This window comes from Schistocerca nitens, chromosome 4, assembly GCF_023898315.1.
Source record: "Schistocerca nitens isolate TAMUIC-IGC-003100 chromosome 4, iqSchNite1.1, whole genome shotgun sequence".
In the NCBI taxonomy this organism is placed as follows: domain Eukaryota; kingdom Metazoa; phylum Arthropoda; class Insecta; order Orthoptera; family Acrididae; genus Schistocerca; species Schistocerca nitens.
Window position 1 is genome coordinate 602216722 of NC_064617.1, and position 14585 is coordinate 602231306.

General features: G+C 37.9%; 1 protein-coding gene across 5 annotated transcripts in view; it reads right to left on the minus strand.

The window, feature by feature from the left end:
• Window positions 1-14585, minus strand: part of LOC126253482 (serine/threonine-protein kinase dyf-5) — a 318570-nt gene that overhangs the window by 72921 nt on the left and 231064 nt on the right. For all 5 annotated transcript variants that reach the window (XM_049954847.1, XM_049954846.1, XM_049954849.1 and 2 more), the window contains one exon: window positions 9351-9527. In XM_049954847.1, coding sequence (XP_049810804.1) covers window positions 9351-9527 — 177 coding nt within the window. The remainder of the gene's footprint in view (window positions 1-9350; window positions 9528-14585) is intronic.

Sequence of the window (14585 nt, forward strand, 5' to 3'; positions counted from 1 at the left end):
TCAAACCAGGGGACCTTGTACTCATCAAGACACAAGAGAAATCAAAATTATTGTCAGCTGAACTTAAAAAGTTTTTTGATATTTACATTGGTCCATTTGAAATAAAAGAAAGCCCACATCCTAATGCGTATAGACTTATCTTCCCCAGATCAAGAAGGTTATTTGGATTAAGAAACATCACTGAATTGAAACCATATAAACATGATTAAGCACATTTCCCTGTTTGAATACAGTTACTTACCCATTTTCCGTAAAGTGTTTTACCAGCAAAGATTTTTACTGGGTGTGTCAAATAGCAACTACCACTACAGACCCTGGAGAAGTTCCAGATATCTGAGACAATGTTTTTATATTTTCATTGTCACTATTGAATATTAAATATTGTGATATCTTCTTTACTTGCAATGGGCAAGAAGGTGACAAACATTTATTACTTTCTTTTTGTATTGTTGAATATGGGACATACTTGCACCAAATATAAAAGACAATGAAAAAATTGTTGTGCAAGACCCATCATTTTGTTACTATTCTTTTTGAGGCATAAGATTTGTGTACAATTTTCTACAGCTAATCAGATGTTCACCAAGTTTGATGTTTGTGTTATGTTGTGACCAAATTAAGTGTGCAATTTTGGTATTAATATGTTCTTGTACTATCTTGACTATGTGTCTCAATGGGAGACAAGTTTTTTAAATATTTTCCTTTTTTTAAAATGCATATTATATTCATACATGTGACTTCTCTAGTGTTTGTGTTTATATATCATGTCCATACTTATAATTATGTTCTTTGTTTTCATTTCCTTTATGTGGCTCTAAACGAGCAGACAGTTGCAATATTTTCCTATGGACATCTGACCTGTCCATCTATGTAATATATTTATGTTCCTTCTATTATCTTGATTATTCTGTGACTCAATGAGAGCTGACTTTGAAATAATTTACATATATTTTTTATATATCTTAACATCGCATGTGATACATTTGTGTCTGTTTTTGATCATTTTCCATGTGGCTCACTGGGAGCAAAGATTAACATTTTTTTTTTACTTTCATGTATTACTAAATATTTTTATTATGCTGTCATACTGATTGACATAACACAAAGTGCATTTGAAACAACACTACTAAAATATTTTCAGGAAAAAGTCATTTTGAAACGGTGTAACGGTTGTTGTATACATACACATTATGCATAGTAATTGACACATTTGTGCTAGTCGGCTAATATCATTAACATTCTGTAAATGATATTACCCGAGGGGGGTATTGTAACGGAACATATTAAAGGCTTTACTTTCCCGAAGTATGCGATACCCTCCAAATTCAACCAGTTTAATGAGTATTTATGATTATAGAAAAGTTATTGTGTATGTTAACAATGATTGCACAACATGTCTCCATAAACAGTCAACCCATTAAATTATACTGAATAACTGACCCACACAAAAGTTAATATCACTTGATCACTGATACAGCAAATGTCATCATGTAAAAACACTAAGTTCATCTTAAATAATTAATATGAAGTACGAAAAATAGTGGCCAACATAGGTATTTTGGATCTCCTTAAACAAAAATCACCCAGTGAAACCTATTTGTTCACTAGGAGCGTTTTCACTCAGTATTCACGTAATCAATCCTATTTTAGACGAAAACCAAAGTAATTCTTAATAATTCACGTTACTTACTTATTGATGCAAATTAGAGAAGTCAATTGACAAACTTCTAAAAAACGACCTTTTTGTAACAAAGAATTATTCTGTCAAGTCAACAAATCTGTCTGTCATTTTAATAACATGTTAAATTATGTCACTCGATGCAAATTAACAACTTTTCTGCACAAATTATGATAACAGATGTACATGTGACTTATAAACTATATCTCTTTTTAGTAGTTCTTTGACAATGTTATAAATACAAGCAGCGAGAAGGGTCGAGAGAGCAGTCGGAGGCAGTCAGGGCAGTCGGAATGTCACTTTGGTGAAGTGTGTTTCTGTGTTATTGTTTGGCAAAACAAGGCAAAGAACATGTAAAGGAAGTACTACTTTGTGTTGTGTTATGGTCTTTGGTGGACAGTGGAATTAATATGGCCACTAAAGTAATAAATATTTGATATTTACATATGTGTTGGTTTCGCTCGTTCTTTATCATCAAAATCACATGAAAAACACGGGACCTCATGTTTTTTAACTCTAGACAACCAGATTTAGAGCCAGCATCAGCATCGAGACACAGCAGCGATCCAGCAAGCAGCAGCGATTACTACAATACAATACATTGTAATGGCGCCAACCTAACATCAAGTGCTAACAAGCTCCGTAAATTGGAGTGAAATAGTGCGTTTACAGCAATTAGCGATATCAACGACGACTTAGGCGGACCATTACAAGGTGAACCAGTGGTATGGTTGGCAGTAAAGCCCATGTCAGATGTGAGGAACTAGGAGCATCTAGCATTATGTTGGGTCATGGTGATGTAGGCGTTGTCAGGTGTGGTTGTGGAGGTTGCATGAGATCTCCATCTCCATGTTAGTGTCTAATGGTATTGCCAAGGGTTGTCTTGGATGTAAGTAATATCTGTGAGGTTGGAGGACTGGCGATGGTGTACCACTGGTAGTGGTGGTGGTGATGGTGCCACAGGTAGACATGAATGGTGTCTGTGGGTTTTTACTGGTTTCCATGTGTCTTTTGCTCCAAACAAGCAGGTCCACACTGCTGTTCCTGGTTGGTAATGCCAAAAGTGCAAAGTCCAGAGTTTCTGGGACTTTGGGGCCAGGAGATGGGGAAACGTTTGCAGTTGTCTCCCATGGAGGAGCTCCACTTATCTACAGTCATGGTTGAAAGGTGGCCTTATATGTACCCAGGCACAGTGTGAGCACTGCTGTTGCTGTGGTGGTCCCCAATGCTTTCAACATTTCATGCTTACATATCCATAACATACACTCCATTCGGATGGATCCAATGGCAGACTAAAAACGTGTTTTATGCTTTTGATGAGCAGAATTGTTTCAAAGCCACTGCTGTGAACTGGGGCCCATTGTCTGCTACTACTGTTTGGGGAAGCCCATGAATGACAAGAATGTGAACTGGTGCATTTATTGTAGCTTCTGTTGTGGTGGACGTCATGCTTACTAAATGTGGGTATATGGTGTGGGCATCCATGACTAGTAGCCATACAGACCCAAGAATGGGCCGGCAAATTCCTAAGGGATGTGGTCCCGAGATTGGTAGGATGTGGGACCACAAGGTTGGGGCAGTGCTGCCTGATGACGGGCACAAGTTGAAATACTATACACCATGGTTTCCATGATCCTCTTTAAGCTTGGCCAGTAAGCATATCATCTCTCTCGGCTTTCATCTATAAAATTCCCCATAGTTCACAATGAAGCAGTTGTAAAACCTGTGGCTGCAGTATTCCTGGGACGATGACACAGTGTGTACCTGAGTCGGCTTCTATTACGATAACATGATACAGACAGTGGTAGATGTGGGACCAGGTTTGGATCTCTTGAATTTTGTTTTTCGAAATGTGCATGACCTGTCCTAAAATCGGTTCACGTCATGTGCCCACAGCAGTTCGTGCAACCTTTATGGGAAATCCTTCCAAGACCTATCTCCTTTCTGGATCTGTGTGGAAACATAAAACCTTCTCCTCCTCAAAGGCTGTGTCTGGTCCCGCACTCACTGCATACTAGAGGGAGCCATGGGGTTTATTCACTACTTCTAGGGGTGTGTACCAAGTAAGTACTTTAATGGTTAAATCACCCCAGTTTTTTGGAGTAGGTTGCATTCCTGTTTAATGGCTGTCAATAAGAAGATCAGAATAGGTCATGTTCAGCACAAATGGGGCACAGGTTCTGCTCACAAGGAGATACGAGCCTGTAAATCTGTGGCACACACCACTCCACATTCAAATATAGATGTGAATGCAGCACAGAGGTCATCCATTTCCTGGAATGGAACCATGTCAGAGACAACCTGAACTTCACCAGTGATAGAGAATTCAAACAGTGAGAAGGTATCAAGTCCAAAAATGTTTCCAGCTGAATGACTATTGATGACAAATAGCGTTATCGGCCACATGACTTGCTTATAGGCTCCAGCAACTGTCAATTTACCCCGGCTGACATACAGTCACTGTATGCTATCAACACATTATCCGAAAACTGTCTTGAGCAGCTAAATCGACAGCCAACATGTAATGGAAATATTTTAGATCTGGTAGCCATGAACAGACCAGACCCTCATCAACGGTGTCAGTGTTGAGACAGGAATTAGTGATCATGATGTTGTCATTACGACTATGGTTACGAAAGTTAACAAGTCGGTCAAGAAGGCTAGGAGAGTATTCTTACTAGAAAGAGCAGATAAGCAGTTGTTAGCATCCCACTTAGTAAATGAAGTTGATTCATTCACTTCCGGTATGATGGACGTGGAAGAATTATGGACACATTTTAAACACATTGTAAATCATACATTGGACAAGCACGTGCCGAAAAAGTGGGTTACGAACAGAAAAGACCAACCGTGATTTAACAGTGCAATTCGGAGAATGCTCAGGAAGCAAAGACAGTTGCACTCGTGGTACAAGAAAGATCAGGAGAATGAGGCAGGCAAAAGTTAGTAGAGATTTGTGATGCTGTAAAAAGAGCGATGCGTGAAGCATACAACCACTACCACCATCATACCTTAGCAAAATATCTTGCTGAAAACCCAAGGAAATTCTGGTCTTATGTAAAATCGGTAGATGGGTCGAAGGCTTGCATCCAGTCACTCACTGACCAGTCTGGCCTGGTAACAGAAGACAGCAAAACGAAAGTTGAAATTTTAAATTTAGCATTTGACAAATCTTTCACGCAGGAGGATCGTACAAACATACCGCCGTTTGAGTCTCGTACAGATTCCCATATGGAGGACATAGTGATAGACATCCCTGCGGTTGAGCCGGCCGAAGTGGCCGTGCGGTTAAAGGCGCTGCAGTCTGGAACCGCAAGTCCGCTACGGTCGCAGGTTCGAATCCTGCCTCGGGCATGGATGTTTGTGATGTCCTTAGGTTAGTTAGGTTTAACTAGTTCTAAGTTCTAGGGGACTAATAACCTCAGCAGTTGAGTCCCATAGTGCTCAGAGCCATTTGAACCATTTGAACCCTGCGGTTGAGAGGCAGCTGAATGGGTTGAAAATAAATATATCGCCAGGACCTGATGGGATTCCAATTCAGTTTTACAGAGAATACTCTACTGCATTGGCTCCTTACTTAGCTTGCATTTATCATGAATCTCTTGCCCAATGTAAAGTCCCGTGTGACTGCAAAAAGCGCAGGTCATGCCTGTATATAAGAAGGGTAGAAGGACAGATCCTCAAAATGATATACCAATATCCTTAACATCGGTTTCTTGCAGGATTCTCGAACATATTCTCAGTTTGAATATAAAGAATTTCCTTGAGACAGAGAAGATGCTGTCCATGCATCAGCACGGCTTTAGAAAGCATCATTCCTGTGAAACGCAACTTGCCCTTTTTTCACATGATATCTTGCGAACCATGGATGAAGGGTATCAGACAGATGCCATATTCCTTGACTTCCAGATAGCGTTTGACTTGGTGCCCCACTGCAGACTAATAACTAAGGTACGAGCATATGGGATTGGTTCCCAAATAAGTGAGTGGCTCGAAGACTTCTTAAGTAATAGAACCCAGTATTTTGTCCTCAATGGTGAGTGTTGATCAGAGGTGAGAGTATCATCTGGAGTGCCCCAGGGAAGTGTGGTAGGTCTGCTGTTGTTTTCTATCTACATAAATGATCTTTTGGGTAAGGTGGATAGCAATGTGTGGCTGTTTGCTGATGATGCTGTGGTGTGCTGGAAGGTGTCATTGTTGAGTGACTGTAGGAGGATACAAGATGACTTGGACAGGATTTGTGATTGGTGTAAAGAATGGCAGTTAACTCTAAATATAGATAAATGTAAATTAATGCAGATGAATAGGAAAAAGAATCCCATAATGTTTGAATACTCGATTAGTAGTGTAGCGCTTGACACAGTCACGTCGATTAAATACTTCGGTGTAACATTGCAGAGCGATATGAAGTGGGACAAGCATGTAATGGCAGTTGTGGGGAAGGTGGATAGTCGTCTTCGGTTCATTGGTAGAATTTTGGGAAGATGTGGTTCATCTGTAAAGGAGACCGTTTATAAAACACTAATATGACCTATTCTTGAGTACTGCTCGAGTGTTTGGGATCCCTATCAGGTCGGATTGAGGGAGGACATAGAAGCAATTCAGAGGCGGGCTGCTAGATTTGTTACTGGTATGTTTGATCATCACGCGAGTGTTACTGAAATGCTTCAGGAAATCATGTGGGAGTCTCTAGAGGAAAGGAGGCGTTCTTTTCATGAATCGCTACTGAGGAAATTTAGAGAACCAGCATTTGAGGCTGACTGCAGTACAATTTTACTGCCGCCAACTTATATTTCATGAAAAGACCCCAAAGATAAGATAAGAGAGATTATGGCTCGTACAGAAGCATATAGGCAGTCATTTTTCCCTCGTTCTGTTTGGGAGTGGAACAGGGAGAGAAGATGGTAGTTGTGGTACGAGGTACCCTCCGCCATGCACCGTATGGTGGATTGTGGAGGATGTATGTAGATGTAGATGTAGGTGAACTTACATCAGGGTGAGGCTAACTCTGTGGAACCTAGACAAGCATACAATTGGAGGTTTACCAAAGACATTGTAGCCCCTGCATCCAACTGGGAACAGACATCTTTGTTGCCCATTGTGAGGTTTATAAATAGCTTGTTAACTAAAGGGTCATCTGGGGGAACTAGTGCCTTGAAACGTAACAACCCATTAAGACCCACTTAACACATACATTCTCCAAATTAATTCGGGATCACTCATGTAAATAAAACGGGTCGGAATATGTAATGTATGCCTGAATAAATTTATACAAAAAAAAAAAAAATTACTACATTATATTTAAAAGTGTAGAAGCTCTGTAAATGAAAGGAACATTTTCCATGAAGGGAGCCTCTAGTAATTAATAAAAAATGTAAATGTATTATTGTAATTATGTATTAGAGAAGTTATTCTCAAATAAAATAACAGACATGTACTGATATTGTAGTGTACTTACTTTTCTGGAGCAGTCATACATTAATATATGTATTTTCAGTTTCTATATGTCAATTTTAATTGTTAATTAATCAAAAAAGGATTGTTCGGGATTGTTTAGATTATATATATATATATATAGGGGTAGCCATATTGGCATATGGAAGTCAGTCTGGTTTTGGTTTTTGAGCAGTGAACATGTAGCTGCTCCTTTTGTATTGTAAGTATTGTTTGCCTTTGAAATAATGCTTTGATTTTGTTTTGAAAGTATAACAAATATGTTAAAACATAATACAAGATGAATTTTATATTTAACTTTTCCGAAGTAAAATGTTACAGTTACTGAAAACTTAGGACTTCAGCTGCGACTGATCGTCAGAAATGATGAGTACACAAACCCCCATATAAATGTTTAACCAAAGAATAGTTACGTTTTAGTCTGAAGCTTATGCATCATCATTTGATGCATGCCTGAAACCTGATATGATTGTCCTGGTGGTTTACAACAAATTCTGCAGAGATGTCCATCTTCTCCACAACTGGTGCAGCACACTCGTGATCCAGACACTCTGCATGTCTGTGTGCTCACTGCATACACCAATAAGGTATAATGCTATTGATACATCTGATATTGATGAATCATGACATTGCCATCTTGGAACTGGTTAAGGGTATTTCACGCTCCTGGGGTGATGTGACACCTGGAACATGCTACTTGCAGTTGGGCCATAAGACACTCATTTGCTCCCTTTGCAATTTCTACAGAATGTGCAATTGTCAAAATACCTTCCAATGATAGCTTGTCTAGATTGAGGGCTGGCATGCCCTGCTGGATGTGGAGCCATTTCGACAACTGTGTCCCTAGTTAAAAAGTTTGTGTATGAGGGTTTTCATGCTAGGTTCACACAAGTGAAATCACATTGGCACATTAATGCTTGTAAAGCAGTCATCCTGCATTGATATTGTTGTGTCTAGCTCATACAGCACAGACACAATGAGGTAGATAGGTGCACGCTAAACTAACGCAGACGGGCTTGAAGTTCTGGAACATGAGACTTATTAATGAATAAGAAGAAAAGTACGTAGATGTTACTTAACTTTTATTCTCTTGTTGGAATACATCTCTTGAATAGTAGTAAGCTATAAGCACTGATACAAATGGCGCCTTGCTAGGTAGTAGCTATGGACTAAGCTGAAGGCTATTCTATCTGTCTCTCGGCAAATGAGAGGAAGACTTGGTACGTCTGGTCGCAAGCTATGTCGTCCGTACAACTGGGGCGAGGTCTAGTCCGTGTCTTGTGACCTGCCATGTGGTGGCGCTAGGATTGCGATTACACAGTGGCGACACGCGGGTCCGACATGTACTACAGGACCGCGGCCGATTTAATCTACCACCTAGCAAGTGTGGTGTCTAGCGGTGACACCACAGATATGACTGACCTGGTTGTTTGAGGTACATATAAAATTTGAGTCACAATGTGACCACATCGAATCTTTGCAAATAATGGTTTGAAAGCAACAAGCGACAGGATAGGAGGCATTGAAAACTGCCATCAAAGACCTGAAAGGAGATGACTTGCTGTTTCAGCTGCTGGTAATGTGTGTCCTAACACTAAATGGTGGAAATATGGGTATCTGTCTGGGAAGTGTCCACTGCCTGTATTGAAGGGGTACCCGGCATCTGCAGCTGATCCTTCAGAAGCTGAACTTCTTGATGGAGTTACTCTTTTCCTGCTGATGTTGTTGTCGCTGTTGTTGAAACTGCTGCTGGAACTGCTGCTGCAGTTTCAGCTGTTGCTGCTGCTGTTTCAAGAGTTTCATAAATTATGTTTCCAAGGTGCTATGCTAACCTTTTACCTCAAATAACACGGAAGATGGAGATGATGATGATGATGATGATGAAGAAGAAGAAATAGCTGGGCTGACCAGTCCTGAACCATTGACAGCAGATCATCCAGTGTGAATAGAAAAGACAAACAAATGGAAATGGACAAGTGGAGAAGGTACTACAGATAAACAAATTCATTAGTATATAAATTGAATTACCAGCTGTTAACTCCTTATGCTAACTCGAATGTTGATGAAACATATTCAGCAGTAATTATGTCTAGTCATTGCAAAATTCACAGTACACAAGGTATTTAAGTGTGTCACAACTTGTTGGTGTATCACATTAAAGGCAATCACAATGAACTTTGTTTAAAAATGGTATTCCAAGTTTAGATAACAAACTTACCTTGAAACATTAGTGCTCTGTCCTGCTACGTAGCGTGCCACTGAGAGATAGTGTTCTTTAGCACTTAGTTTTTTGCGTGGCTGCATTTGCTGCTTTTCACCTGAAGGTAATGCACCATAACTGGGTTGGTTCTCTTTCATAATGAATGATCTGTCCACAGATGGGACATGTTTGTTTCTGTAACATAAGGTTGTCAAATCAGGAAAAAAATACAGACAATAATGAAAAAAATATTTTGTAATTAATAACTGCAAGAAAGTGAAGTACATGGAAGTTAATGTTATCTGAAATGTTAAGACAGTACATTTGTACTAAATATGTTAACAATAATGATATATAAATTACTCTCAGCCAGAAATAAAAGCTATATCGATAGGCTCAGAGAACCACAAGATGTTGCCTGAACTCTGTGTCACTGTATGCCTATGATGGCATTGGGAGTCAGTACAGATGAACACATGGTTATGACACTGATAAGCTAATAACTTACGTCAGCTTTTTCAGAGTACAGTCACTATTTTTCTTAAAGTGGCTGCTCCCTTGAACTCATAGGAGGGATTGTATCCTGTTGTAATTCTCCAAATAAAAAGAAAAAAAATTAAACCCTTCACAGTGCCAAGAACTGGATCTTAGCCCTTCAAATGGCTAAATACGCACTGACCACTCAGCTATGAAGGCATACCACTTTATTTGCTATTTCATTAATGTACTGATGAACCTAATTGATTTCACCTTTTCCTCTTTTATTATGTGATGAAATGGGAGTCTCTGTCAATTTATCTCATATACAATCTCTGTGAAAACATAAAGTGTTATCAAGCACCCATTTAAGATTATGTACTTTCAAAGTGAATTTTGTTTTATGTCAATAATTCTACCTAATATGCCAACTGACTGAAAAAGTTACTTGCTGAAAAATTAATGCCTTTTTGACATTAATGCAGAAAATAAAGGCCATTTTCATCTTTTACAATGATTACAAATGTGGCATCTTCTTTTGAACTGTATATGATACTTTTAAATCATCAAATGTTATTGGGAACAATATCCTTGCAGTTTGATGGTGCTTCATGATTTTCATTATTTTGTCTGTGATAAATTACCACTGAAATGTTCATCTTTAGAACACTAGTGCAGAAGTAGCCACAAATTTAGTTAAATACAAGGTGTCCCAGGAGTAATGGTCAATTTTCAGGGACAGGACAGGAACAATCATTCAAAGCAAAAGAGTCCAGTAAAAAATGGACTCTATAATGCATACCATAAGTGCTGCGAGTACTACATCATCTTTCATACTGTGAAAGAAATCTCTTTTACAGCAAACTCTTCACGTTCCTTATTTTGGAAGGAGGTAGTATGGAACAAAACAAGAAAAAAAATTTCTAGTAAACATGCACTCTAAAATGTGTACCTGCCCAGTAGAAGAGCAGCGTTCCACAGTAGTGAAGACGAACAAGTGATTATCACTCTTAAGGTATGCACTTTAGAGCTCATATTTACTAGATAATTTTTTTTCTTGTTTTGGTCCATACTACCTCCTCTCAAAACATTGAAAACAAAGAGCTTGTCATAGAAGAAATTTGTTTCACAGAGTCAAGGATGAAGTAGTGCTCACACATCTTAAGGCATGCATTTTTGAGCCCATGTTTACCATACTTTTAGCATTGAATGAATATTCCTGTCAAATCCCTGTATATTGGCCATCCCCCCTGGGATACCCTGTATATTTCATTCATTTATTTATGTATATAACTCTTCCAGATTTTTCACTGGGTACGACTGTGTAAGCCAGGTTAGCCCCAATCAAAATTCTAGATTCTAAACTGGTATTACACTATTGGTGTCATATTCACAAAACTTTTTATTGATTGTATCAAGGCTTGTTTGTATCATGGTATATTGTGCATTTTCAAACACTTGCAAGTGCCATGCAAAATTCATGCTGTATCTACTTATCTACGTAGGGTGTATTTATATATTTAATCATTTATTTTTTTAGTGCTCATTTTATCACTCATGATGCAGGAGTTGTTGAAATAAAAGACTGTATAAAATTTTACATACAAATATGTACAGAAAATAGGCATACAAACTTGTAATATTACATCTAGATTGGTAGTTTTCTTATCAACACATCTTCACAGACTGTAATAAAACAAATCATATTCTACTTAATGGCATCTTCAGGTCTTTTTGGCATAATTATTCATCCATTAAATTTTAGACTGCTGCCCCAAAAACTCAACATCTGTTGTTTTAAAAAACAGATACACAAATGCTAGAGACTTTAATTGGTAGAAAAATGTATGCAGAATTGAATCTGTGGCTATGGGGTCAATCCAAGCTGAGATATTCATGAATCACTATTAGCTGCATTGTAGTGAATTTAATAATGACATAGAGTGATGGTGTCACCATGGGTAATCAACTGTCCCCCTTGGGGACCAATTTGTTTATGATGGACTTCCGAGATAAGCCACTGCAATCTGCTTCTTTGAATCCCACAGTATTTTTGAGATATGTTGATGACATATTAGTAATGATGTCACATAATGAGGATAAATTACAATTCTGAAACCATCTAAATTTCATCAATGAAAAATTCAGTTTAAAATGGAAATAAAAAAGGAGGGATGCCTTCCATTTTTGGATGTTTTGGTTCTTTTCAGTGATGATGACGCTTTGGGACATGAAGTTTATCTGAAACTGTCTCACATAGACTTATATTTACATGCATAGAATTGGCACTAGCCTTTCCACACGATGAGTGTCCTCAGAACTTTGGTTCACTGGGCACATAACATTGCTGTCAAGAACAGTTCAGGATGAACTTCTACATTTTAAGAGAGTTTCTGAAGCAAATGGGCATTCTCCACAATAGATGCTCATGATGCTATGAATAAAACTTAAGGTGGACATAATTAATTATGAAGAAGACAGAGATTTAAACCCATCCCTTTCCTGCCATATATGTGTGAAACCTGCCATTAAAAGTAGATTGTATCCCCACCAATCACAAAGATAAAGTAATTTTTCACCCTTCACCAAAGACAGTAGCACTTTTGGATTCCATCAAAGATGACTTGCTGGCTCTGCAGACTGGTGTTTACAAGATCCCCTGCAAATGTAGCCTTTCAAACACTGGGGCAGATAACTCTCACAGTACTTGAAAAGATCCATGGAACAGTATAGACACACCTGGCACTTACAGCCCAAAAATCAGCTGTGACACAACACCACATCAACACAGTGTCTCTATGTAGTATGAAATTGCAGAAATTTTGAACTAGTGTGACCATCAGTACTTATTTTAGCTCTCGAGTACATCATAAAGATAGGAGATTTTTAACAACCATTACTGCTTGTGACTGATATTTAGTTATATACAAAATACTCTTAAGTTCTGTGAGCCTTCAGAATCACTAATAATATAATATATTGCTAATAATATAATCTATCTCACACAATGCTACTGCTACCCACCAATGGAGGGGAAATCAGTAGCATTGTATATAAATTCAAGAGTAAATCATCCACAGGTTTTGATGCAGTTCCAATGTGTATACTAAAAGACTGCATTAGCAGCATAAAAGAACCCTTAGCAGACATTATAAATGAGTCATTCTCATCAGGTTGCTTCCCTAATTATCTAAAGCACGCAAAAACTCTTCCCATGCACAAAAAAGGTGATACAGAAAACAGAGAGAATTACAGACCAGTTTCATTGCTGTCTTCTTTTTCAAAAATAATGGAAAGTATTATGAAAACAGACTTATGGACAACTTAAATAAATACCAACTCCTATGCAAAGAACAGTTTGGTTTCAGGACTGGAAAGAGAACAGAAGCAGCTATAGAAAAATTTACAAGAGTATTTCTAGAAGCCCTAGATAAAGGAGAACAAGTAACAGGTATTTTCCTAGATCTCAATAAAGCATTTGATACAGTTGACCATGAAATACTACTAGGTAACCTTGAAGCGCTAGGAATCAGGGGGGTTCTAAAGAAATGGTTTAGATCTTACCTTGTGGACAGAGTGCAGAGGGTGGAGATATCTCAGATTTCAAGTAGCTCAAATTATTTAGTGAAACATCTTTCAGATGAAGAATATTTGAACATTGGAGTACCTCAGGGGAGTGTGTTAGGCCCAGTACTATTTCTCATTTATATTAATGACTTCCCACAGTGGGTAACGCAAGTTGAAACAGTGTTATTTGCTGATGACCGCAATAAAATAATTACAGACAGGACTCCAGAAATGTTAAATGTAAAAGCTGAAAAGACACTTATGGCAGTTCACAAATGGTCAAATAACAACAAAGTAACCCTTAATGTGAAAAAGAGTAATAACATAAACTTCTATATAAAGAAAAAACTGAATATGAGAAAATTTAAAGTTCAAAATGAAACCACAGAGTGTGTAGCCAGCACAAATTTTTTGGGTATGTATGTTGATCAACAATTAGAATGGGATGAACATATTAGGATGCTTGGGAAAAAAAAATTAGCACAGCATGCTATGCCTTACGAATATTAGTCACTGCGTGCAATATTCATGCCAGAGAATGACATACTTTGCACACATACATTCCATAATAAGTTATGGTATAACATTCTGGCATGCAAATGCCCAAAATGTGAAATATGTGTTCAGATTGCAAAAACGAGTTATCAGAATAATGAGCAAGAGTCACAAAAGAGCACACTGCAGTGAGCTGTTTAAAAAATGGGGTATTCTGACAATCCCAAGTGAATATATCTCACAAACTACAGTTTTTATTCACAAAAATATTGAGCAATATTTAGCAAACAGCTGCATACACGATCACCAAACCATAAATAGTCTTGCTTGTACCTAGACAGAATGAATAAAACTAAAACCCAAGCCACCATGTTTTACCAAGGTGTCAAGATATATAATAAATTGCCAAAAGAAATCAAAAACATAAAGGAACTCTGTAAATTTAAAGCATTCCTTAAAGAATATTTATTAAAAAATAGTTTTTACTCGATTAGGGAATTTATGCAGCATAAAATTGGCATAAATAAATAATCAGGTTAATCACTTATAAAGTGGACATTCTAGATTGTAATTTACCCATACAAGTATTAGAGGAGTCTTGTTATCTATTTCTTTTGATTGAAGCAGGTTCTTCTGCATTATGTAAATCAATGATTTGCCTTTACAAATGTCTGCTTGTGTCTGTGCGGATGGATATGTCTGTGTGTGTGCGAG